At 43.7% G+C, this 26143-nt stretch overlaps 1 protein-coding gene across 12 annotated transcripts in view; it reads left to right on the plus strand.

Moving 5' to 3' along the window:
* The window catches only part of LOC144502550 (uncharacterized), an 89371-nt gene that overhangs the window by 22323 nt on the left and 40905 nt on the right, over positions 1-26143 (plus strand). For 2 of the 12 annotated variants that reach the window (XM_078226755.1, XM_078226916.1), the window contains 3 exons: positions 7917-8022; positions 8687-8815; positions 9858-9954. In XM_078226755.1, coding sequence (XP_078082881.1) covers positions 8711-8815; positions 9858-9954 — 202 coding nt within the window. In that variant the 5' untranslated portion in view covers positions 7917-8022; positions 8687-8710. Of the gene's footprint in view, positions 1-7916; positions 8023-8686; positions 8816-9812; positions 9955-26143 lie in introns of all 12 variants that reach the window. The other 10 variants (XR_013499389.1, XR_013499392.1, XM_078226674.1 and 7 more) reach the window with 7 other exon arrangements.

Raw genomic sequence — 26143 nt, forward strand, 5'->3', positions numbered from 1 at the left:
TTAAGAGGTAACCACAATTATAGCAAGAGTTCCAGCAGCTTTAAGAATCTGAGGATTTATCTCAAGATTTTCAATGCCATAGCATCATCATGGTTTAGAGGCTTCATTTTACTTTTAAAGACAATGAAACAATCCATTCGGGCCAATTGTTATCTTCTGCTTGCTAAGAGGAGATCTGAGATAAATGCACTGACCAATGAATATCAGACCTTTCAGCAAGTTACCTTTGAAAATTGATGATGTCAGCTAAGTTAAAGAAGATGGCCAGAACTTTCCAGCTGTTCACACCCTGTCGCCGCTATAGGCAAGGACGGTGAATTTGGTGCTCAGCCAAATCTCCATTCACTACAGCAGGATCAGAGAACCTACACATCAGCATGGGTTTCCCCTGGGTGCTCTGGTTTATAAGACCATAAGACATAGGAGCAGAATTAGGCCACTCGGCCCATGGAGTCTGCTCCGCCATTCAATCATGGTTGATAGTTTTCTCATCCCCATTCTCCTGCCTTTTCCCCATAACCCCTGACCCCCTTATTAATCAAGAACCTATCTACACCTGTTTTAAAGACACTCAATGACCTGGCCTCCACCGCCTTCTGTGACAAAGAGTTCCACAAATTCACCACTCTCTGGCTGAAGAAATTCCTCCTCATCTCTATTTTAAAAGATCATCACTTTAGTCTGAGGTTGTGCCCTCTGGTTCTCCTTTTTTTCCTACTAGTGGAAACATCCTCTCCACATCCATTCTATCCAAGCCTCGCAGTATTCTACAAGTTTCAGTAAGATCCCCCCTCATCCTTCTAAACTCCAACAAGTACAAACCCAGAGTCCTCAACCATTCCTCCCACACTCTAAAGATGTGTGGGGTTAGGTTGATTGGCCATGATAAATTGCCCCTTCGGTGTCAAGGGGATTAGCAGAGTAAATACGTGGGGCTACGGGGATAGGGCCTGTGTGGGATTGTTGTCGGTGCAGACTCGATGGGCTGAACGGCCTCCTTCTGTACTATAGGGAATAAAAAAGGTCAGGTACAATCTGATGGTCACTTTTGAGGAAAGGAAAATGTGGTTTAAGGGAAAGAAGGCAAGAAAGCAAAACATGTTAATGCCTTGAATCAAATAGAAATGTTTGATTTCTTTTTTTAAAGATATTGGCCGGAATTTTACTGGCACATCCGCCCTGATTTCGGACGCAAGCGAGGCTCGGAGAACGGCATTCTCCATTGCCCTCGGGCGGGATCGTGCAAAACACGGGCGAACGTGCCGGTAAAATTCCGCCCATTATGACAATATTTGATTGGACTGTAAAGCCCCTCCAGACAAACTGAATGAGATAAGATGGTAACTACTGCATGTGTCAGATAGTCTAAGGAAATGATTAAGGGTAGCAGATAACATTAGGGGACAAACTGAATTTGATAATCTGGCGATCACCTGAGACATTGGCGGCATTTTCCGACTGCGCTCGTCCCAAGACCAGAAAATCCCACCCGAGGTCAATGGATTTTTGCATGGTCCATGTCCCGCTCAGTACGATTCCCGTGGTGGTCTGGATAGGAAAATCCCATCCTGAATCTGTACTGGGGGCAACAGCAAAGATCGAGAGACACGATTCCCTTTGGCATGAAATGGTTATTAGGGTCTAAGGAGTAACAAAACATTTTTAAACAATTAATGTAATCGAGACACTGACTGATTTTAAGAGATTTTGAAGATGATCATGATGCAGGGTGGGAGTGGGATAAAAAAAATTAACATAAAGATACAAGGAGTCTTTGGTTGAGACAATTGAAGGTTAAGAAGAAGTAGTACTTCATAACAATTTACCACAAGATGGAGAGTGGGAAAACATAAGAACATAAGAACTAGGAGCAGGAGTAGGCCATCTGGCCCCCGAGCCTGCTCCGCCATTCAATAAGATCATGGCTGATTTTTTCGTAGACTCAGCTCCACCAACTGCCCACTCACCATAACCCTTAATTCCTTTAAGGTTCAAAAATCCATCTACTTTTGTCTTAAAAACATTCAATGAGGTAGCCTCAACTGCTTCACTGGGCAGGGAAGTCCACAGATTCACAACCCTTTGTTTGAAGAAGTTCCTCCTCAACTCAGTCCTAAATCTGCTCCCCCTTATTTTGAGGCTATGTCCCCTAGTTCTAGCTTCACCTGCCAGTGGAAACAACCTCCCTGCTTCTATCTTATCTATTCCCTTTATAATTTTCGATGTTTCTATAAGATCCCCCCCCCCTCCCTCATTCTTCTAAGTCCTTCTAAAAAGGATGGGTGGAGGTATTACTGACCATATTAATGTGCCTGCGAGCTACAAGAAGTAGGGCTGCAGGATTAACACTATGATGACAGGCTGTGTTAAGTGGCTCCCTGAGGGAACTGCTGCTGGAAGTGAAGGCAGTGGGACATTGAAAGATAGGATTAGAAGGTGCATTGTAGATTGCATTGCGCCAAACGAATTGAGGTCCGGAGTGAGATAGGAGCAGGAGGAAGCAGAATTTGAAAAAAGTGATGGGGAGCAGTTTCCCCAAGACATGTTAGAAGTGAAAGATAAGGTGACGGTTAAGGGGGCAGCAGAAAAGCACCAGGATCTATCCTGTGATGGCAAAGGACTTACTGGATGGTGATTGCTAGCAACACATATGTAGGTTTGGAAGCATTGGTCACAGATGAAACCTTATATCGCACAGTCTGTTTCTGTCAGCAGGAAAGCAACCAGCAGCTCACTTAACAATTGTGTTTCAGACAAATCCTCAGAGCAATGGCAATCTGGATGACAACAGCAGCAGTAATCACACTCTTAACAACACCAGCAGCCTGGGAGGCACCCACTGTGAACATCAATAAAGCCACCTGCCTTTATCCAGGACAGCACGTGCAACTACCGGCGGTATGGTGTCGCGGGTGGCACGGTGGCACAGTTAGCACTGATGCCTCACAGCACCAGGGACCAGGGTTCAATTCCAGCCTCGGTCACTGTCTGTGTGGAATTTGCATGTTCTCGCCGTGTCTGTGTGGGTTTCCTCCCAGTGCTCCGGTTTCCTCCCACAGTCCAAAGATGAGCAAGTTAGGTTGATTGGCCATCCTACATTGCCCCTAGTGTCAGGGGGATTAGCAGGTAAACACGTGGGGTTGCAGGAATAGGGCCTGGGTGGGATTGTGGTCGGTGCAGACTCGATGGGCCAAATAGCCTCCTTCTGCACTGTGGGGAATCTATGATTCTACCTAAAAGAGGCAGTGGAGAATGGAAAAGGAATCCAGGTGTTTGGGTTTCTCTACCAGTAGCCATTGTGTCATTCAGCTTATATTATTGAAAGGAGACAGTTTGACTCGGGTAACATTGCCCCCAACCTTTCAGACCAATAACATAATCTGCTCCATTTGTCTGGGAGTGTGGATTGGAGGGACAATTTTGTCAAGAGCAATGCATAGGTGTAGATGATTGGCTTGATTGTAGCAATACGTGGGGCCTGATTCTCCCGAATCGGGACTGAGTGCCCAGGTCAGCAAGAAAACCACTGGCTTTGGAAGCACCTGTCAGGTGGGATGGACACAAAATTAAGCCCGGCTTTTCAGAGAATAAATGGCGGCCCGATCTCCATGGTCAGAGACATGTCCCCTACCCCTCCCCCCAAGTCAAAATGGTGACCACCACCACCCGCCAAACCACCCCCCCCCCCCCCCCCACCCCCCGCCTGCCCCCACCCCCCCTGATCAGAGTGGCACTCTGGTCAACAAAGAGTGGGCATTCTTCCCACCCCCCCATCACTCCATCCCCCCCCTCCTCCCCACCACCCCCTCCCTCCATGCAGGCATGTGGGTGACATGTGCATTAATAGCTTTAAAATGGACAAATGTGATTATGGGAGTTCTTTAAGAACATAGGAACAGGAGTAGGCCATTTGGCCCATCAGCCTGTCCCATCATTCAATACGATCATGGTTAATCAGACACTTCACTGCCTTTTACACCCATTATCCTCATCTCGGTCCGAAGTAGCATCTCCCTTATTTTGAAATTGGGCCCCCTGGTTCGAGACTCCCCAACCAAGTAAAACATCTTGGGGGTGATGCTCCTAGCTAGAGCAGTGCGGCAGGCCGGGACATTCAAGCCGAAGCCGTGTAGCGGATTTCCCATGGGGCGCCACGGCCTCCGCGAGTCTCCAGCTGCCGGATGTCCGGCACTGTCAGCTCCGTGCCAGAAATTGGCATGGAGCTGTATAAATTATGCTAATGGGCATTAGCAAAGCAATAGCGGGCCTGGGAATGAAGTCTCCAGGCTGGCTAACCTGTCCTGTGGATCCCCACCCGCGCCCCCCCCTCCCGTCCCAGCGGGGTTTACAACAGCTTCCCACTGGCAGGGAACAGATGGCCCAACCCCGCTGGAGTGAAGGGGGGCCATGGAGATTGGGAGTAAGGGCCAGCCTGGTCCCCGGAACGGCCCAAGGGGCAAAGTGGCACTGTCCATCAGGCATTGGGTAGTGCCAATGGGGGGGCGGGGGAGCGTATAGGGGACGGGGCCTATAGGGGGAAGTGTCTCTGGGGCGGAGGTCGGTGGGGGTGGGGGGTCCCTCTGCCACTCTGCACACGGCAGTGGCAGAGAGAGGGAGGCCAGCAATCGGGGCTGGCCATCAGGGTGGGGGAATCAGCCAGGGTTGAGGATGCAGGGGGTGAGTGTTTGGGATTGCGGGGGGTGGGGGGGATTGTTGACAGGACTGGGAAGTCGGGACTGCTAGTGGGGGTAGAGGGGTGGGAAGAGGGGGGGAGGGGGAGAGGCAAGGCTGGCCCGGATATGGTAGGCTAGTGATCAGAGCATGGGGAGGTCGCACAGCCAGTGATGGGGGTTGCTGTGCTAGCCAGCGATCGGGAGGCCGGCAGTATGGGGCTACTGCGCATGCATCGATCTCGGCGCTGACAGGCTGACGCATACACAGTGGCCCACTCAGTGCTATGCTGCCAGCCTCTCGGGTGAGAATAGGCCCTGCCCCCTGATTTTTAATGAGATTCGCTCTCGTGCACTTAGCAGTGCACAAAGGGTGGGAGAACCATTTTGAAAATCCCGCTGAAAAAAAAACAGTGGGATTTACTCCAGTTTTTACACAAATTTGACACTTCAAATTTTTTGGGGAGAATCGCACCCCTTATCTGCACCTACTCTGTCTGTTCCTTTAAGTATTTTGTAGGTTTCAACTCTCAGTCTTCAAAATTCTAAAGAATACGGGCCCAGTTTGCCCATTCTCTCTTCATAGGACAACTCTGGTGAAACTTCATTGCACTCCCTCTATGACAATCATATTCTTTCTGAGATAAGGGGACCAAACTGCACACAGTACGAAAGGTGCAGTTTGACCATGCTCCTATACAATTGAAGCAAGACCTCACTACTCCTGTGCTCAAATCTTCTTGTGATAAACGCTAACATTTCATCAGCCTTCCTACTAGCTTGTACTTCCAGTTAGTCTTCAGTGACTTATGGACAAGGACGCCCAAGTCCCTTTGTACATCTACACTTTCTAATTTCTTACCATTTAGGAAATTCTCTGTACATCTGTTCCTTCCATCAAAATAGATTACCTCACATTTTTCCACATTATATTCCACCTGTCATGTTCTTGCCTACTCACTATTCTGTTCAAATCCTCCTGTCACCACTTTACATCTTCTTCACAACATACATTCCCGCCTAGCTTTGTATCATCCTTGAACTTGGAAGTATTACAGTTTGTCCTCACATCCAAATCATTGATATACATTGTGAACAGCTGGGACCCAAAGCATAATGGGAAATTTAGCCAATACTATGAAGCACAATGGGATCTTTGGCCAGGAATAGTTCCAGGGGCAGCTAGTCCAGCAGTTGTAGGAATAACAGCTTTCATAGGCATTCATTGCTGAACTGAAAAGAATAGGTTTGTTTGATCTAATGTTTTCCTCCTATTACTAAATGTATCTTATCTTTTGATGATAAGATAAAAGTAAGATTCATTATAAGACCATAAGACCATAAGACATAGGAGCGGAAGTAAGGCCATTCGGCCCATCGAGTCCACTCCACCATTCAATCATGGTTGATTTCAACTCCATTTACCCGCTCTCTCCCCATAGCCCTTAATTCCTCGAGAAATCAAGAATTTATCAATTTCTGTCTTGAAGACGCTCAACGTCTCGGCCTCCACAGCCCTCTGTGGCAATGAATTCCACAGACCCACCACTCTCTGGCTGAAGAAATTTCTCCTCATCTCTGTTCTAAAGTGACTCCCTTTTATTCTAAGGCTGTGCCCCCGCGTCCTAGTCTCCCCTGTTAATGGAAACAACTTCCCTACGTCCATCCTATCTAAGCCGTTCATTATCTTGTAAGTTTCTATCAGATCTCCCCTCAACCTCCTAAACTCCAATGAATATAATCCCACGATCCTCAGACGTTCATCGTATGTCAGGCCTACCATTCCTGGGATCATCCGTGTGAATCTCCGCTGGACCCGCTCCAGTGCCAGTATGTCCTTCCTGAGGTGTGGGGCCCAAAATTGCTCACAGTACTCCAAATGGGGCCTAACCAGTGCTTTATAAAGCCTCAGAAGTACATCCCTGCTTTTGTATTCCAAGCCTCTTGAGATAAATGACAACAAGGTAAATGACCACAAAAGATGCCTTGGGAATTATCTAGAGTACTTTTTTTGGAGAATAGACAAATGTTATGTGTATATAATGAGCTGTGAAATTTAATATACTTTTCCTTTCGCATTCCTTTCAACATCAATCAATATCCTCAACAGTATACTTATCAGTTTTTCTTGTTAAAATGTAAAATGGTGGCGATATGTAAACTTTGATAAAGGTGGTGATAAATTTTAAATTTTACCTTGGGTTATAATGCGATAAGGGCAGCACGGTGGCACGGTGGTTAGCATTGCTGCCTCACAGCGCCAGGGGCCCGGGTTCAATTCTGGCCTTGGGTCACCGTCTGTGTGGAATTTGCACATTCTCCCCATGTCTGCGTGGGTTTCCTCTGGGTGCTCCAGTTTCCTCCCACAGTCCAAAGATGTGCGGCTTAGGTGGATTGGCCATGCTAAATTGTCCCTTAGTGTCAGGGGGATTAGGTAGCGTAGATGCATAAGGTTATGGGGATAGAGCCTGGGTGGGATTGTGGTCAGTGCAGACTAGATGGGCCGAATGGCCTCCTTCTGCACTGTGGGGCTGCTATGATTCTATGAACTATTGCATTGAGTTCAATGTATTTAAACCTTTCAACATAACAATGCAATGATCAGTGATGAAAATATTAGAGGTAGTCATTTGATCGCTATAAAATTTCAATACGTATATTGTCAACAACACATGGCACTTTCCAGCCATTCACACTGGCAGAATCTTTCAGTCCTGCCGACTCCACACACCTGCTGTGGTTTTCCCAGCGGCATGGGGTTGATGCACTATCAATCAAGCAAAGACTAGTTTGTATGCAAGAACAAATAGGCTTTTATTCGCAAAAGACTTGGAGCACACCCATGCTGATGAACTGGTCCAGAGACTGAGGCTGGGGGGTGGGGAGCAGTCACCTTTATACCTGGACCAGGGGGGGAGGAGTCTCAGGCAGGGCCGGCAGGGGCATGCCCAGGCATGTCACACACACACAGGCAATAAGCTTAACAGTGGTTTACTACAGGGGTGCGTTCAATGGGAAATCCCACCGACAACGGTGGCACCAGGAGATCCCGTCGTCTCCCACTGCTGTGAAACACATGGCGCGTTTTGCGGTAAATCCCACCCCATTCGCTGTGAATCATCCTTCCGTCATCTTTGATTCTTATCAACTGTGAATGAAACTTAAATTAATAATACATAATGGCGCATCGTTTGAATTAACTTTCCAATCCAAATTCCTAACCTATCATTTTACAATATTTTGAAGGCTTAATTCGGGTAAAAGAAGATAAATCTGAACTTCAGCAAACCAACTACGAATTGCCCATTTTCCTTTGCATATATCGCAGGTGTTCATCATTTTTTTCCCCAAGGTTTGTCTCTATGTCTCTATATCTCAGCAGATTTTGCTTAGTTTTTCGCGAAAAACAAAAATGCCATTTTGAATGTTTTTGAATAAATGTATTCCCATGTGTAAGGGCTTTGCGTACCATTCTCTTCACCTACATCTGGCTGCAGACTAAGAGCACACGTGGGAGCAGAATGCTCAATAATCTCTCACATGAAAGGGATGTATTGTCGAGATTAGAATGCACCAGGCCTTTTGAATAGACTTCAGGGGTTAGCAGAAGGATTACCTAACGGCTGCTGGCATTGAATCCATGTGTTTTCCTCAGATAGTTTCCATTTGAAGAGATGTTTGCAATCTTTGCTTTTCCACAGCAAAATTGAACAGTAAACAAATAGAAATGTTCCAGTGCAGACACTGGATTTATCTATCAGCTGTTTCCCATGCTAGATCCAGCATCGTTAAATCCTGGAAAATGAATCTGAATCAAAACTATCATTAGTCATGGTAGTTTAGTTTCTCGATTATCTCAATAATAAACCCGACATTATTGCCGTAATTGCTATGGGCCAGATAAAGTCAGTTAAAAATGCTGTATGAAGGGAATAAAAAATAGCCTGTCACACTGTCATCTTTTCTACCATTAATATGACAATGTCTTACTGATTTATTTTTTTTTCCCTTTATAGCAAGTATAATTCTACATTTATGATATGGAAATGGCCCTCCAGTATTTCAGAACTACTCTGTCAGCATTGAGGAGTTCTTCATTGAATAAAATTTTATCTGAAGGACAGTTACATTGGGAAGGCATTAAGGTAATACGCTAAAAATAATAAAGTGCTCAAAAGTGTCACATCATGTATTATTTATCATGATCTTTTGTGATATAGCTGTAAAATATAGATGTGTGTCTCTTTCCTTTACATATTCTGATGCGCACCTATTAACAAGAGAACGGTCAATTGTGTGACATGTACAGTGACCATTGTTAGCATTAAAGACACAAAAACAACAAGAGAGCAAGCATATGGAATTGCTGCTGCCCTTTCAGAAATGGAAAATTAATCGCTAATGTTTTTGTTGTTAGCTTGTAGGGAAATAAATAGATTTGCTCTTTATGCACCCTGGGGCATTTCACCAATGTTTCCTAAAGTGAAGGGCATCAAGTGGAAATAATTATTTCCCAAACTGTTTACTTCACTTTTTTATTCAGTCTTTGGAAATAATTGCTTGTTTTCCATTTCTCTCCACTTCAGGAAGTTTTGGCATTCTGCTGTGTATTTGTAGATTAAATTTACTTTCATGCCAATCAGACCATATCAGCAATGGCACTATTGGTAGGTACATTGTCGAATACTGAGAACCAACCGCATGATTTCCGATAATGTGGCATTGCTACTGATTGAGTTATAATACTCTATCACTTGAGCAAGCATTTTTTGATAGACAGTGGGGATGTACTATTGTTTCTGTGTTTTGATGCCAAACATGGCACAACTTGTGGAGCACTGCAGAAATTCTATTGTATTCAGTGATGCAAAGTATTGTTCTGTGCGACAATGAATTGAAATGAGTATATAACATATTTTTAAGTCCAGTGAAATTATGTCTCACCACTTGGGGGAAACATATCACAGGAGGATTGAGGTTAGATGATGAAGCAGTCACAGAATTTCCTGAGCCCTTGGGGTATGTTTGTCTCTAAATGTAGCTCGACAAAATTGCTTTGGGTCTGTTACTGTTGCTGGAGCATATCAATTACAGGCCATTCCAAATTAATGTAATTGGAATCATTTCTTCTACTTTCCACAGGGACTGCAATTTTATTTTCTCAAGTTTCCCCTTTCTCAATTCAAGGTGCTGACACAGAAATGTGGAATCCTCTCCCCAAGCAAGGCTATGGATGATGGTATAGTTGGAGATTTCAAACCTGAGGTGAATGGGTTTTTGTTTGGTAAGGAAATGAAGGGATTATGGAGCCAAGGCAGGTAAATAGAGTTGGGTGCAGGTCATGATTTAATTGGATGCCAGATCAGGCTCAATGGGCTCAATGGACTACACTTATTCCTGTGATAATACATGCTGGGATACATGGATGCAAACAGCCTTCGATATCTTAACCAAGTGGTCATTCGCCATGCTTGACTCGAGATTTTGAATGTATTGCAGCAGAGATCACTTCTCTTCTGCACTTACTTCTCTTCTGCACTTACACACATGCATTTTCAATGATTGGCACTGGCTGTTGGCTGATTTAAAAAAAAAATCATTTTAGCCCAGAAGTGGTGTTGCACTATAGGAACACCTCATTCTGGATCTTGTAAGGTGGTGAAGGTAGTCAAGAAGGCATACGGCATGCTTGCCTTCATCGGCCGGGGTATTGAGTTTAAAAATTGGCAAGTCATGTTGACGCTTTATAGAACCTTAGTGAGGCTGCACTTGGAGTGTAGTGTTCAATTCTGGTCGCTACACTACTAGAAGGATGTAGAGGTTTTGGAGAGGGTACAGAAAAGATTTACCAGGATGTTGCCTGGTATGGAGGGCATTAGCTATGAGGAGAGGTTGGAGAAACTTGGTTTGTTCTCACTGGAGCGACGGAGGTTGAGGGGAGACCTGATAGAAGACTACAAGATTATGAGAGGCATGGACAGAGTGGATAGTCAGAAGATTTTTCCCAGGGTGGAAGAGTCAATTACTAGGGGGCATAGGTTTAAGGTGCGAGGGGCAAGTTTTAAAAGAGGTGTACGAGGCAGATTTTTTACACAGAGAGTAGTGGGTGCCTGGAACTTATTGCCGGGGGAGGTAGTGGAAGCGGATACAGTAGTGACTTTTAAGGGGTGCCTTGACAAGTACATGAATGAGATGGGACTAGGGGAATATGGTCCCCGGAAGCGTAGGGGGTTTTAGTTAAGTCAGGCAGCATGGTCGGTGCAGGCTTGGAGGGCCGAAGGGCCTGTTCCTGTGCTGTAATTTTCTTTGTTCTTTGTTCTTTCTAACTAAACTCAGATTAAAACTTATACAAAAAGAAAAAAACAAGCCCAGTAAGACCACTCCATCCCTACAGTGTAATCTTGGAGATCCTTCATCATTTCTGAATATCCTTGGAAAAGCAAAGAAACCCAAAGAAGGAAAGTTTGGTCAAATCAAGAAAAACTCAATGATTCCTCTCTAACACCCTAAGGCATCAAGCAACCATAAGGATAGTGGGCTCAAGAACTCCTCATAATAAACACTAAATAGCAAGGCATGCTCTGGAACTGGAAATCTCTTCATTTTAAGTTCCCTTTAAAAGAACTGTGATAACCATCTTTATTGTAAGAAAGAGTTGGAACCAAACTTGGGCTCTTACTGCTTGGTATGGCTCAGTTGCATGCTGGACAGAGCAGTTAACAACCGAGCCACCAGCTTAGCTGCAGACTTTTATATAATGACAACACTCAGGCATTACATTAATAAAGCCCCCAACTCCTTCCCCTCCCCCCCCCCCCCCCGACCCCCCAACCCCACTCCTGCCTCCACTGACTCATCCCTTTCTTATTAACATGACGTAAGCTTCAGGTTTGGATACTAATGGAGCAAGATTAATATTGACCACATTACAAATGACCACATTTCAGAGATATTTAGAATCATCGGGCGGCACGGTAGCACAGTGGTTAGCACTGCTGCTTCACAGCTCCAGGGACCTGGGTTCGATTCCCGGCTTGGGTCACTGTCTGTGTGGAGTTTGCACATTCTCCTTGTGTCTGCGTGGGTTTCCTCCGGGTGCTCCGGTTTCCTCCCACAGTCCAAAGATGTGCGAGTTAGGTTGATTGGCCCATGCTAAAAATTGCCCCCTAGAGTCCTGAGATGCGTAGGTTAAAGGGATTAGCGGGTAAATATGTAGGGATATGGGGGTAAGGCCTGGGTGGGATTGTGGTCGGGTGCAGACTCGATGGGCCGAATGGCCTCCTTCTGCACTGTAGGGTTTCTATGTTTCTATGATCGGGCAGTCCTCCGCCGATGGATTTGCAGGGAAAGCTCATAAAATTCCGAGTGGCCTTCCCGCCTGACCATGACAGGGCTCAACTTTACAGGATCGGGCAAGGCATCATGCCCTTCCTAAAGTGTGGTGCCCAGAGTAGTGCCCAATATTCTTGCATCTTTTTATTGGCTAGAAAGCATTTAGTATCATCCTGAGATCATAAAAAGCAGTGTATAAATACATGACATTATTTTCCTTTTAGATTTAGAAACAAGGCAGAATTTTACCAATTGTAAGGTTTCTGAGAACGATTAAGGACCGAACGAGGCTTTCTGCTCCTCATTCAGGCAGACGTCCTGCCTCAGTGAGGTGTGATCTGAGCAATACCACCAGGAGTGTTGGTGACTGCTTGCACTTTCTTACCTATTTTACAAGCAATGTTGACATTCTCTTAAAATTGTTCATGGGAAATGAAATTTGAAATTATTGGTTTAAAAATATTTCAAAACATCTCAGAGTATTTCTAGTACACGTTAAGGATTTAATCAAAGAACTAAGAACAGAACAGCACAGGAACAGGCCTTTCAGTCCTCCAAGCCTGCGCCAATCACGTTTACCTATCTAACCAGCCGTTTATATCCCCCGTTCCCTGCTTGTTCATATGCCTATCAAGATAAGTCTTAAATGTGGCTAACATTACTGCCTCAACCAACTCACTTAGCAGTTCATTTCAGGCCCCCACCACCCTCCACTGAACCTTTTCCCCCCCTTATCATGAACTTGTACCCCCTTGTAATTGTCATTTCTGCCCTGGGAACAAGCTTCCAACTGTTCACCCTATCTATACCTCTCATAATTTTATAAACTTCTTTCAGGTCACCCCTCAACCTCTGTCTTTCTAGGGAGAACAATCTCAGTTTATTCAATCTCTCCTCATAACGAAGACTCTCTATACCAGGCAACATCCTGGTAAACCTTTTCTGCACTCTCTCCAAAGCCTCCTCGTCCTTCTGGTAGTGTGGTGACCAGAATTGGACACAGGATTGCAAACGTGGCCTAATCAACGGTTTATACAACTGTAACATAACTTTTATACTCGATGCCCTGTCCGATGAAGGCAAGGATGCCATATGCTTTCTTCACCATCTTTTCCACCAGTGCTGCCACTTTTAAGGATCTGTGGACCTGTATTCCCAGATCTCTGTGTGTGTCTATGCTCCTGATTGTTCTGCCATTTATTTTATAGCTCCTACCTGAATTGGATCTACCAAAATGCATCACCTTGCATTGCCCAGATTAAATTCCATCTGCCATTTCTCCGCATTTGAGTGTTGCTGAAAAAAGAGACATGGGACCAAATTTTCCCACTCTGCCCACCACAGGAATCGTAGCGGGCGAGGGGCAGACCATGGAAAGGTTCATTGACCTCAGGTGGGATTTTCTGGTTTCAGGGCAAGCGAGGCTGGAAAATCCCACTCATGCTTTCAAAACGTTTTGTCTTACACTCATTAGGACAGTTTGCAATACCAGTAGTAAAAGGAACAACAATTTCTACTGCATGAGAAATGAATGCTGATTGGTTGGCAAGTGGACTCTGATTAGCAGAGATGTTGCCATGGGAAATGTAGTATGGAACAGTTAACTGCTAAACTTTTTTTCAAATTCAAACCAAGCTGGACGACTCTAATTCGTTGAGGTGTTACCGTGGAGAATTAATAGGGAATGGTAGTTCCCCAAGCTATTGTTTAGTTGAAAAAGGTGCAATGTGTGGACATGCTCCTTCTCTCTGCAACGGACAAGGCCCTGTATGTGAACATGCTTCTAGCATGGATAAGTGAGAATTGTGAGTCTGACCAATATTCATTTCCTGTTATGACTGACACGGGAATGCGATAGTAAACACATCTTCTCCTGGTAAAGATAAACCGAAGGCAGCTTTCACTGTACATTTTTCACACATTTATGTTTGCATAGAACATAAAGATATGATCAGCTAAATATTTCTGCTGTTTTTCTGTCAATGTAGCGGGAATTAGGAGAATCCTTATGAAATTCTAGGTAATCACCTTGTTAACATCTGAAAATGACACCTCGTGATTATGAAGGCCTTAATTACTTTACTTGTTATTAATTGAATTGCTTTCCACAACTGACTATGCTTGGGAGTCACTGAATTTCATTCAGTATCTCAATCTATCCAGAATATCTAAACTCTCAGTACGTTTTTTTTTTACGGTCTTTCCTCTTTCGAAGGTGAAGGCCACCACCAACCGCACCCACCACTCACCACCCTCCCTCCCACTCCCCCCCCCCACCCCACCCACCACCACACACACACACATATACACCCCCCACCACACACACACACATACATACATACAGTGGGTTCCCCGGTAGCGGGATGGACATCCACACAAAACACCATAGGCATCAATGGGATCGGAAAACCCTGCCAATGACCAAGGGTGAGCCACCTCTGCCACCGGAAGGCACGATGTGGAGAGTCCGGTACTGTGTTTACCGGAAGGCACACCAGGGGAGGGTGGAAACCGCCCCTCAGTTTTATCTCTCATGGATACTATTTTCCAAAACATTGATATTCTGAATTCTCAGCTCTTTCTCATGACTGCAAACAAGAAAATAGTATATTTTTGTAAGCTACATTAGATCCACTAGTAGCTACACTGCTTATGAAAGATGTACACCAGTCCATATACTCATTTTCCTCTATCAATCCTTCTTACAACCTTCTTAAACAGCACCAGGGAAACTGAGACATCCAAATTTAGAGCTGGATGATCACAAATTTGCAAATTTAGGAATAGTAAATCTTTCTTTAGGAAACTACAAAAATGAAAATGTTCAGGCAGTGATTTGGTTGAGTTATAAACTCAGTACAGCCCATTAATCCACACTGGAGTGCAGCAATCCAATCTTTCCCATTTCCCCTCCTCTAACCCTATTGCCCTACAAGTTTATTTCCCTCAATGGTCCATCCAATTTCCTTTTGAAATCATTCATTGTCTCTAATTCCACTACCCTCATGGGCAGTGAGTTCCAGGTGTTTACCAGTCACTGAGCAAGAAAAATCTTCCTCACACCCCCCTTAAATCCGTGTACCCTGGTCCTTGTATCATCAGCTAATGGGAACTTGTTGATGTTACCTAAGCCAGTCATGATCTTGTACACTTCTATCAGATATTACCTCAATCTTCTATGCTTCAAGGACAACACACCCAGCTTCTCCAATGTAACCTTGGAGCTAAAAGATCACCCCTGGAACCATTCTGTGAAATCTGCTCAACATCCTCTCAAAGACCCTCACATCCTACCGAAAGTACGATGACTAGATTCAATATTCTAGTTCTGGCCTAAACAGAGATTAATGAAATTCAGCAAAACTTCCCAGTTTTGTCTCTGTTTATGAAGCCCAAGATCCCATAATCTTTGTTAACTCTCAATGTGTCCACCACCTTCAATGATCGATGCTCATGCACTCCCAGGTCTCTCTGTCCCTATACACTCTTTTGAACTGTGCCAATCAGTCTGTATTGCCTTTCCCTATTCCTTCTGTCAAAATGCAATGCCTTCGCACTTCTCTCTATAAAACTCCATCAGTCACGTGTTTGCCCCTTCTGCTAGACTATTTGTATTCTGTGACAGTTGATTGATATCTTTCTCATTGTCATGCCTCTAAGTTTGGAATCTTCAGTAAACTTTGAAATTTTACCATGTATTCCAATATCCATGTCATTTATATCTCTCAACAAAAGTAATGACACCTCATGATTATGAAGGTCTTAATTACTTTACTTGTTGTTAATTGAATTGCTTTCCATAACTGACTATGCTTGGGAGTCACTGAATTTGATTCAGTATCTCAATCTATCCAGAATATCTAAACTCTCAGTACGGTTTGTTTTTACGGTCTTTCATCTTTCGAAGGTGAAGGCAACCACCGACCGCACCCACCACTCACCACCTTCCCACCCCCCCCCCCCCGCCCCCCCCCCACCCCCCGCCCCCACACACACACACATACATACACACAGTGGATTACCCAGTCGCGGGATGGACACCCACACTACTGGGCAACACCACTCTCTACCATCCCCCAAACTGCAAAACAACCATTACCCATGGCTCGCCATGGGTCAAATCAGATGAGGTATATAAGTCAACTATTTAAAAGTGTGCTCTGCCCAAAGGGAGATCCTTGGCTTATTGTGCTGATACTTCCTCCTGAGTTATTTTCTTGGCAGTTTTTGTCAGTGGTGGGTTGCCGTTCTCTTCCATTCACTGAAGCAGGTTCCAACTCTACCTTGGCTGGAACGGAAATTGAACCTGTGGCTCTTGGTGTTATTGTGAACCACATGCTAGTAATCTGACCTAATTGTCCCTATTTAAAATACTAACAAATGAAATTGTTAAAACACAAATTTGAGCTGAAATTATAAATTGAAGTATATCTGCTTCCAACTACACAACACATAGATTTAGTTCCAATCAATATGACCTTTCTGTGTTATTTAGACAGAATAATTCCATGAGGCAGTTTCAAGCTGTCTCTTATAATTCACACTGATGCTGCTTTCCAGAAGAAATGACAAGAATAGCACTTAAACTTTCGTTAATAGCATACTGCATGTGACAAGGTTTATTCAATGAAAGGGATCAGAATTGAATGAAAAATTCCATATATTTGAGTGTTGCTTTTCGAATAGAAGGTCTGAATCCATAAAGTCATGTTTGGAAGTGCATTGGGTTAAAAATGATGTTTTAAAAGAAATTCTCTTTAAATGTCAGTCTGTGTTTCAGAAAATACATTTTTCTTTAAAATTTGTATCATCTGTTGTTGCCTTGGGCATCTTCAGAACTTTCAAGAAGGTCTGGCACCGTATACTTCTAGACAAGTCACCTTTGTTACTGTTTGGGCTTTTGCCAACACTTTTAACTGTGGCAGTTTCATAAGTAAATCAAGTCTCCTGTGAGCTTAAACCTGCATCATTATGCATGGGCCAACATGCCATGGAACTAACGAAGCCTGTATAATGCATGCAAGCCTTGCCAAATGCCCACATATTCTCCTGTCTAAATAACATGTTGACAGATCATTACGTTCAGGTTAAAAATATTGGACACACATATAAATAAGTGGATATGCAGAAGTCATAAGACACAAAATACTGATGTCACAAATATTTCAGTAAACAATAAAAATTCATAAGGTGTTAAAAGATCTTGCTGGGTAGATATATGTTTGTATGGTCCTGCTACGTGTAATGCTTTGAGATGAAGGAGTTTAGCAGATTTCCTGATACAATAATACAAATCCATGTCGCGAAAGTTCCTGCCCACCTTCCTGCCTATTGAACAAAACTGAATCTGAAAAGACCCTGAATCAATTCAAAAACACATATCGGTGTGGCAGCATAGTGGTCATGTTGTTGGACTAGTGATCCAGGATCAGTGCACAAATAACATAAAGTTGCAAGATTGTTGCAAAAACCCAATTGATACACTCATGTCCATAATGTCCTTTTTTCATTCATTCATGGGATGTGGATGTCACCGGTGAGGCTAACATTTATTGCTCATGCCTAATTGTCAGGTGAAAAGGTGGTAGTGATCTGCCTTCTTGAACCGCTGCAGTTCATGTGATGTAGGTGTATCCACAGAGCTGTTAGGGAGGGAGTTCCAGGATTTGACCCAATGACAGTGGAGGAATGGTGATATATTTCCAAGTCAGGATCGTGAGTGGCTTGGAGGGGAACTTTCAGGTGGTGATGTTCCCATGAATCTGCTGCTCTTGTCCTGCTAAATGGTAGAGGTGGTGGGTTTAGAACATGCTATATAAGAAGCCTTGGGGATTTCCTGCAGTGCATCTAGTAAATGGTGCACATTGCTGCCACTGTGCATCAGTAATGGAGGGAGTGAATGCTTGCGGATGGAGTGCCAATCAAGTGGGCTGATTTGTCCTAGATGGCATCAAGCTTCTTGAGTGTCGTTGGAGCTGCACTCATCCAGGTAACTGAAGAGTATTCATCACACTCCTGACTTCTGTCTTGTAGATGGTTGGCAAGCTTTAGGCAGTCAGGAAGTGTGTTACTTGATGCAGAATTCCCAGCCTCTGATCTGTTTTTTATGCCATAGTATTTATATGGCTAGTCTAGTTCAGTTTCTGGTCAATGGTAACCCCCAGGATGTTGGTAGTACGAGATTCAGTGATGGTAATACCATTGAATGTCAAGGATTAGATTCTCTCTTGTTGGAGATGCTCATTGCCTGGCACTTGTGTGACAAAAATGTTATTTTAGGGAAGGCACCTTTATTGGATCTGTTCTAAATGTGACTCCAATCACACAATTGATCTGCCCCTCTGAAGTGGCATTGTATTAAAACTGGTGCAAAGAATAAAATAATTCAAGACAAACTATCACCACTCTGCTAATGCAACTGGAGATAGCCACCAAATGCCAACCTTTCCAGAAACACTGAAGGAAAATAAGTACTTCAAGCATAAAGAAACATAGAAACATAGAAAAACTGCAGCACAACACAGGCCCTTCAGCCCACAAAGTTGTGCCGAACATGTCCCTACCTTAGCGATTACTAGGCTTACCTATAACCCTCTATCTTACTAAGTTCCATGTACTTATCTAAAAATCTCTTAAAAGACCCTATCGAATCCACCTCCACCACCATTGCTGGCAGCCCATTCCACGCACCCACCACCCTCTGAGTGAAAAACTTACCCCTGACATCTCCTCTGTACCTACTCCCCAGCACCTTAAACCTGTGTCCTCTTGTGGCAACCATTTCAGCCCTAGGAAAAAGCTTCTGACTGTCCACTCGATCAATTCCTCTCAACATCTTATACACCTCTATCAGGTCACCCCTCATCCTTCGTCTCTCCAAGGAGAAAAGGCCGAGCTCACTTAACCTATCCTCATAATGCATGCCCCCCAACCCAAGCAACATCCTTGTAAATCTCCTCTGCACCCTTTCTATGGCTTCCACATCAAAGAACAAACAAAGAACAATACAGCACAGGAACAGGCCCTTCAGCCCTCCAAGCCCACGCCGCTCCCTGGTCCCAACTAGACCATTCTTTTGTATCCCTCCATTCCCACTCTGTTCATCCTTCCTGTAATGAGGCGACCAGAACTGAGCACAGTACTCCAAGTGGGGTCTGACCAGGGTCCTATATAGCTGCAACATTATCTCACGACTCCTAAACTCAGTTCCTCGATTGATGAAGGCCAATACACCATACGCCTTCTTAACCACAGCCTCAACCTGCAAGCTGCTTTGAGCGTCCTATGAACTCGGACCCCAAGATCCTTCTGATCTTCCACACTGCCAAGAGTCCTACCATTAATATTATAATTCCACCATCCTATTTGACCTGCCAAAATGAACCACCTCACACTTATCTGGGTTGAACTCCATCTGCCACTTCTCCGCCCAGTCTTGCATCCTATGAATGTCTCGCTGCAACCTCTGACATCCCTCCACACTATCCACAACACCTCCAACCTTTGTGTCATCAGCAAACTTACCAACCCATCCCTCCACTTCCTCATCCAAGTCATTTATAAAAATCACAAAGAGTAAGGGTCCCAGAACAGATCCCTGGGGCACTCCACTGGTGACTGACCTCCATGCAGAATATGACCCATCTATAATCACGCTTTGCCTTCTGTGGGCAAGCCAGTTCTGGATCCACAAAGCAATGTCCCCTTGCATCCCATGCCCCCTCACTTTCTCAATAAGCCTTGCATGGGGCACCTCATCAAATGCCTTGCTGAAGTCCATAAGTACTACGTCTACTGCTCTTCCTTCATCAATGTGTTTAGTCACATCCTCACAAAAGTCAACCACGCTCGTAAGGCATGATCTGCCTTTGACAAAGCCATGCTGACTACTCTTAATCATATTATACCTCTCCAAATGTTCATAGATCCTGCCTCTCATGATCTTCTCCATCAACTTACCAACTACTGAGGTTAGACTCACTGGTCTATAATTTCCAGGGCTATCTCTACTCCCTTTCTTGAATAAAGGAACAACATCCACAATCCTCCAATCCTCCGGAACCTCTCCCATCTCCATTGATGATGCAAAGATCATTGCCAGAGGCTCAGCAATCTCCTCCCTCGCCTCCCACAGTAGCCTGGGGTACATCCCATCCGGTCCCGGCGACTTATCTAACTTGATGCTTTTCAAAAGCTTCAACACATTCTCTTTCTTAATATCTACATGCTCAAGATTTTCAGTCCGCTGCAAGTCTGCACTACAACCACCAAGATCCTTTTCCATAGTGAATACTGAAGTAAAGTATTTATTAAGTACCTCTGCTATTTCTTCCGGTTCCATACAAACTTTCCCACCGTCACACTTGATAGGTCATATTCTTTCACGTCTTATCCTCTTGCTCCTCACATACTTGTAGAATGCCTTGGGGTTTTCCTTAATCCTGCCTGCTCAGGCCTTCTCATGACCCCTTCTGGCTCTCCTAATTTCCTTCTTAAGATCCTTCCTATTAGCCGTATACTCTTCTAGATCACTAACATTACCTAGCTCCCTGAACCTTTTGGAAGCTTTTCTTTTCTTCTTGACTAGATTCATTACAGCCTTTGTGTACCACGGTTCCTGTAACCTACCATAACTTCCCTGTCTCATTGGAACGTTGCTATGCAGAACTCCAGGCAAATATTCCCTGAAAATTTGCCACATTTCTTCTGTACATTTCCCTGAGAAAACCTCTTTCCAATTTAAGCCTCCAGTTTCCTGCCTGATAGCCTCATAATTCCCCTTACTCCAATTAAACACTTTTCTAACTTGCCTGATCCTATCTCTCTCCAATGCTATTGTAAAGGAGATAGAATTATGATCACTATCTCCAAAATGTTCTCCCACTGAGAGATCTGACACCTGACCAGGTTCATTTCCCAATACCAAATCAAGTACAGCCTCTCCTATTGTAGGCTTTTCTACATACTGTGTCAAGAAACCCTCCTCAGCACACCTAACAAACTCCTCCCCATCTACACCCCTTACTCTCGGGAGATTGCAATCAATATTTGGGAAATTAAAATCTCCCATCACGACAACTCTGTTATTATTACATATAATGAAACGTCCTGGAGTTTGCGAGTGAATACCTATACCATGTTGATATAAAAAACATCTGCATCTTAACTATAGATCATACTACCTGATCTGGTTCCCTAACAATAAAGCAAGTTTGTTGTAATAATTGGCTGTATGAATTCGGAGATATATGCATCTACTTTCTTTTGATCACGGACCATCAATTTTCACTTGCAGCACAATGGCTCCATTGAAAAGAGGGAATGATTTATCTATCTCAATCTTCCTATCTTCCATCAATCTTCAGTTTTTGTTTTTAACCCCTAGTGTCAACAAATCTTTCTATCCTGTTTTACCTCAGTTTTAGTCCTTTGATCTGCCTGGTGAAGATCCTGCCCAGAACTGATCTCAAATCAACTGCAAAGTTTTACCACCCTCTGTATGTTTTTTTAAAAATTTACCTCCAGAAAGGTCTGGCTCTAATTTTTAATCTTTGGCCGTTAGTTCTAGACTAAGGGGCAAAGATGAGAATATAGGAGGATGAGAATATAAGAGGCATGGTTAGTATGTTTGCAGATGACACCAAGATTGGTGGCATAGTGGACAGTGAAGAAGGCTATCTCGGATTGCAACGGGATCTTGATCAATTGGGCAAGTGGGCTGACGAATGGCAGATGGGGTTTAATTTAGATAAATGTGAAGTGATGCATTTTGGTAGATTGAACCAGGGCAGGACTTACTCAGTTAATGGTAGGGCGTTGGGGAGATTTACAGAACAAAGAGATCTAGGGGTTCATGTTCATAGCTCCTTGAAAGTGTAGTCACAGGTGGACAGAGTGGTGAAGAAGGCATTCAGCATACTTAGTTTCATTGGTCAGAACATTGAATACAGGAGTTGGGACGTCTTGTTGAAGTTTTACAAGACACTGGTAAGGCCACACTTGGAATACTGTGTACAGTTCTGGTCACCCTATTATAGAAAGGATATTATTAAACTAGAAAGAGTGCAGAAAAGGTTTACCAGGATGCTACCAGGACTTGATAGTTTGAGTTATAAGGAGAGGGTGGATAGACTGGGACTTTTTTCTTTGGAGCGTAGAAGGCTGAGGGGCGATCTTATAGAAGTCTATAAAATAATGAGGGGCATAGGTCAGCTAGATAGTCAGTATCTTTTCCCAAAGGTAGGGGAGTCTAAAACTAGAGGGCATAGGTTTATGGCGAGAGGGGAGAAATACAAGAGGTTCCAGAGAGGCAATTTTTTCACACAGAGAGTGGTGAGTGTCTGGAACAAGCTGCCAGAGGTAGTAGTAGAGGCAGGTACAATTTTGTCTTTTAAAAAGCGTTTAGACAGTTACATGGGTAAAATGGATATAGAGGGATATGGGCCAAATGCAGACAATTGGGACTAGCTTAGGGGTTAAAAAAAAGGGCGGCATGGACAAGTTGAGCCGAAAGGCCTGTTTCCATGCTATAAATCTCTATGACTCTATGACTCCTAACCAGCAGAAATAGTCTCTCTATATCTATCTTTTCTCCTTGATATCTTGAAAACCTTGATCAAATTATCCCTTAGCTTTTTAAATTCCAAGGAATACAATCAAAGTTTGTATAATTTCTCCCCATAATTTATTTCCAGGAGCTCAAGTATCATTCTACATTACATTCCTTCCAGGTTACTGAAGAAGTAATGTCCATGACTGTTCACAGTGTACACCAGGTTTGGTCTAACCAGGGCTTTGTATAGTTGAATGGGTATGACTTTTACACTGCTGTATTCCAGTCCTCCAGATATAAAAACCAGCACTGCACTATCTTTTTGGATTATTTTCTGTACCTGTTCATAACATTTTAATGATCTAAGTCTCTTTAGGCCTTCACTGTTTCTGGCTTTTCACCATTTAGAAAGTACCCTTCTGCATCTCCTTTAAGTCCAAAGTGGATGGCTTCACATTTGCCCACATTGAATTCTATCTGCCACAGTTCTGGCTTCTTCGGGCATTTTCTTCACTCCACCACTGGCAGCTACGCCATCATCTGTTTAGGTCCTAAGCTCTGTAATTCCCTAAACCTCTCCCCCTTCTTACCCCTCTCTCCTCCTTTAACAATGCTCCTTAAAATCTGCCTCTTTGGCCAAGCTATTGGTTACCTGTCCTCATCTCTCCATATGTGGCTTGGTGTTAAATTTTGTTTGATAATTCTTCTATAAACCACCTTGGGACATTTTCCTACTTTTTAAAAATTCATTTGTGGGGCATGAGCATCACTGGTTGGCCAGCATTTATTGCCCATCCCAAGTTGCCAGAGTGTAGTTGAGAGTCGGGTCAATCACATTGCTGTGGCTCTGGAATCACATATAGGCCAGATCAGGTAAGGTTGGCAGATCTCCTTCCCTAAAGGACATTAGTGAACCAGATGGGTTTTTCCGACAATCAACAATGGTTTCATGCTCGTCAATAGATTCTTAATTCCAGATACTTTTAATTGAATTCAAATTCCACCATCTGCTGTGATGGTATTCGAACCCAGGTCCCCAAAGCATTAACAGAAAATGCTGGAAAATCTCAGCAGGCCTGACAGCATCTGTGGGGAGAGAATAGAGCCAATGTTTCGAGTCTAGATGACCCTTCATCTGGTCTTTGTTGATATACAGAGTTAGATGAGCCAGCAGAGACGAAGGATCAACTGGAATCGAAACGTTGGCTCTATTCTCTCCCCACAGATGCTGTCAGACCTGCTGAGATTTTCCAGCATTTTCTGTTTTTGTTTCAAAATCCAGCGACCGCAGTATTTTGCTTTTATCCCCAAAACATCAACTGAGTTAAAGGCATTAAAGGCAAGTTGTTATTGTGCACAGAGATCACACATCAGTGATTCAAAATCACTTCAGAGTTCAGTGAGCTGTGGGAACGCACAAACTGTTTACATTCACCATGTAAAACAATTGACCGTAGCATTCTATCTGCTGTCAGCTGTAGCCAAGTCAGCGAAGGTTTCTGAGGCTCAACTGACTGACCATACTCTAAACATCTTTGGCTCTCTGAAGGTTGTCTTAGGTCTGATTCCATCACTTTTCTAATAGAATTCCTCAGGCCGAAATTTCAAACCGTTCCTGTGGTTATCTGCATACATTACTCCTTCAAGTGACAAAACAAGTCATTGAAATCAAACTTCTAATGAGTACAGAAATGTCAAGAAAATTATCTCATCATTTTTTGTATCATACACTTACACGTGCGAACAACATGCTGCTTCTGTTTCCCCCCTGGACCTGAACTGACAGCTGGTGGAAAAGCTGAGCTAAACAGTCATGCATGCGTGATTTTGGAAATCAATAATCAGACTGGTTTTTGTTGATGTACAGAGTTAGATGAGCCAGCTAAACTGATCCATCTCGAAGCCAGTTCTTTATTAGAGCCTAGTAGGTTTCATTTTAACTTTTATTGATGGGCAGGAAAGAGGTGATGGTGAATTGACGGCCTGTACCATGCCAGGAATAGAAAAGGAGATTAGGTGAGGTGCTGGCTGATTCTCCATCATTCGTCTTGTGGCCGGCAATAAAAGTTTGCAGTAGCGCCACTCTTGTACCTTGCTTTCAGCTTTATGTTTTACGTAACAGGAATAGAGCAGTAGTTTTGCAGGCCTGTACATATTCAGATGGCTGCTTGTCATGTGATGGTCACTTTTAGCTTACACCAGAAAAATGCTGATCACTTGTATTCTGAGCGTTCGTCTGAATAAGAAGATAATTAAGATTCAGAGATCAGCACTGTTGTGTGAAATGTAACAAGGATCAGGTGCTTCTTCCAAGTCATTTAATTACGGAAATCAATGAAGGCTTCGAGCTGTATATTGAAGGAAAAAAGAGAACCGAGTTTGACCTCCATTTTCCAAGCCAGTGTTAGATTTAAAATTGGCAACACTGCAGAGCTGGGAATCTACTGGACTTTGAAAACAGACTATATAGGTAAGAGGCCACATCTAAATGTGACGTTAAAGTATTACTGTCTAAAAAACAAATTATACTATTATTGACTGAAAGAAACCTCTTCATTGTAACAATGCATTTTAAATAAATGACAATAAAAGTAAAGTTTATTTATTGGTCACAAGTGAAGCTTACATTAACACTGCAATGAAGTTACTGTGAAATTCCCCGAGTTGCCACACTCTGGTGCCTGTTCGGGTCAATGCACCTAACCAGCACATCTTTCAGAATGTGGGAGGGAATCGGAGCACCCGGAGGAAACCCACACAGACACGGGGAGAACATACAAACTCCACACAGACAGTGACCCAAGCTGGGAATTGAACCCAGGTCCCTGGCGCTGTGAAGCAGCAGTGCTAACCACTGTGCTACTGTGCCGCCCCAAAACTCCTTGACCCTGATTTGAACACTGATCTGGAATTAGACGCACTACCTTTGTACCACGAGGTCCTGGTGTGATGCATTTGGCAACAGTTTACTCCAGGAATATTTTATATCAATTATTTGCAGATATATATATGTAAAAATAAAAATAAGATATGGATGTAACTCGCAAATCCAGAATTTATTGCCCATCCCGAATTTCCCTTGGGAAGGGATGGAGCCATATTCTTGAACTACTGCAGTTTGTGTGGTCTAGGTGGGCTGACAGTACTGTTAGGTAAGGAGTTCCAGGTTCTTCACCCAGCAATGGTGAAAGGACAGAGGTGTACTTCCAGGTCAGGCTGGTACATGACTTGGAAAGAACATGGAGGTGGTGGTGTTCCCATGTACCCACTAGCTATGTCCCGAATCTTCCAAGCGACAGCAATGCTGAGTAGATTACCACTGCCCATGAAGGTACTCACAGCCCAGTGCTGCTATGAATTTTTTGCAGGATCTTCTCTACTAAATATCAAAACAATGCACAATGCAACATCCCCCGGGAGCTCCATCAGAACAGAGTAGAACTGAAGGATGGGAGGACATTCCCCAGTTTTACGGCACAAACTGCCATATTCTGTCTCAGTTCAGGAACTATGGACGATTGTGGACATTATGCCACCACTTCTTCCTCTCCTAGGGGACTGGGGATAAAGCTACCTTAGATTTAGTGTA

Source organism: Mustelus asterias, chromosome 1 (genome assembly GCF_964213995.1).
Source record: "Mustelus asterias chromosome 1, sMusAst1.hap1.1, whole genome shotgun sequence".
In the NCBI taxonomy this organism is placed as follows: domain Eukaryota; kingdom Metazoa; phylum Chordata; class Chondrichthyes; order Carcharhiniformes; family Triakidae; genus Mustelus; species Mustelus asterias.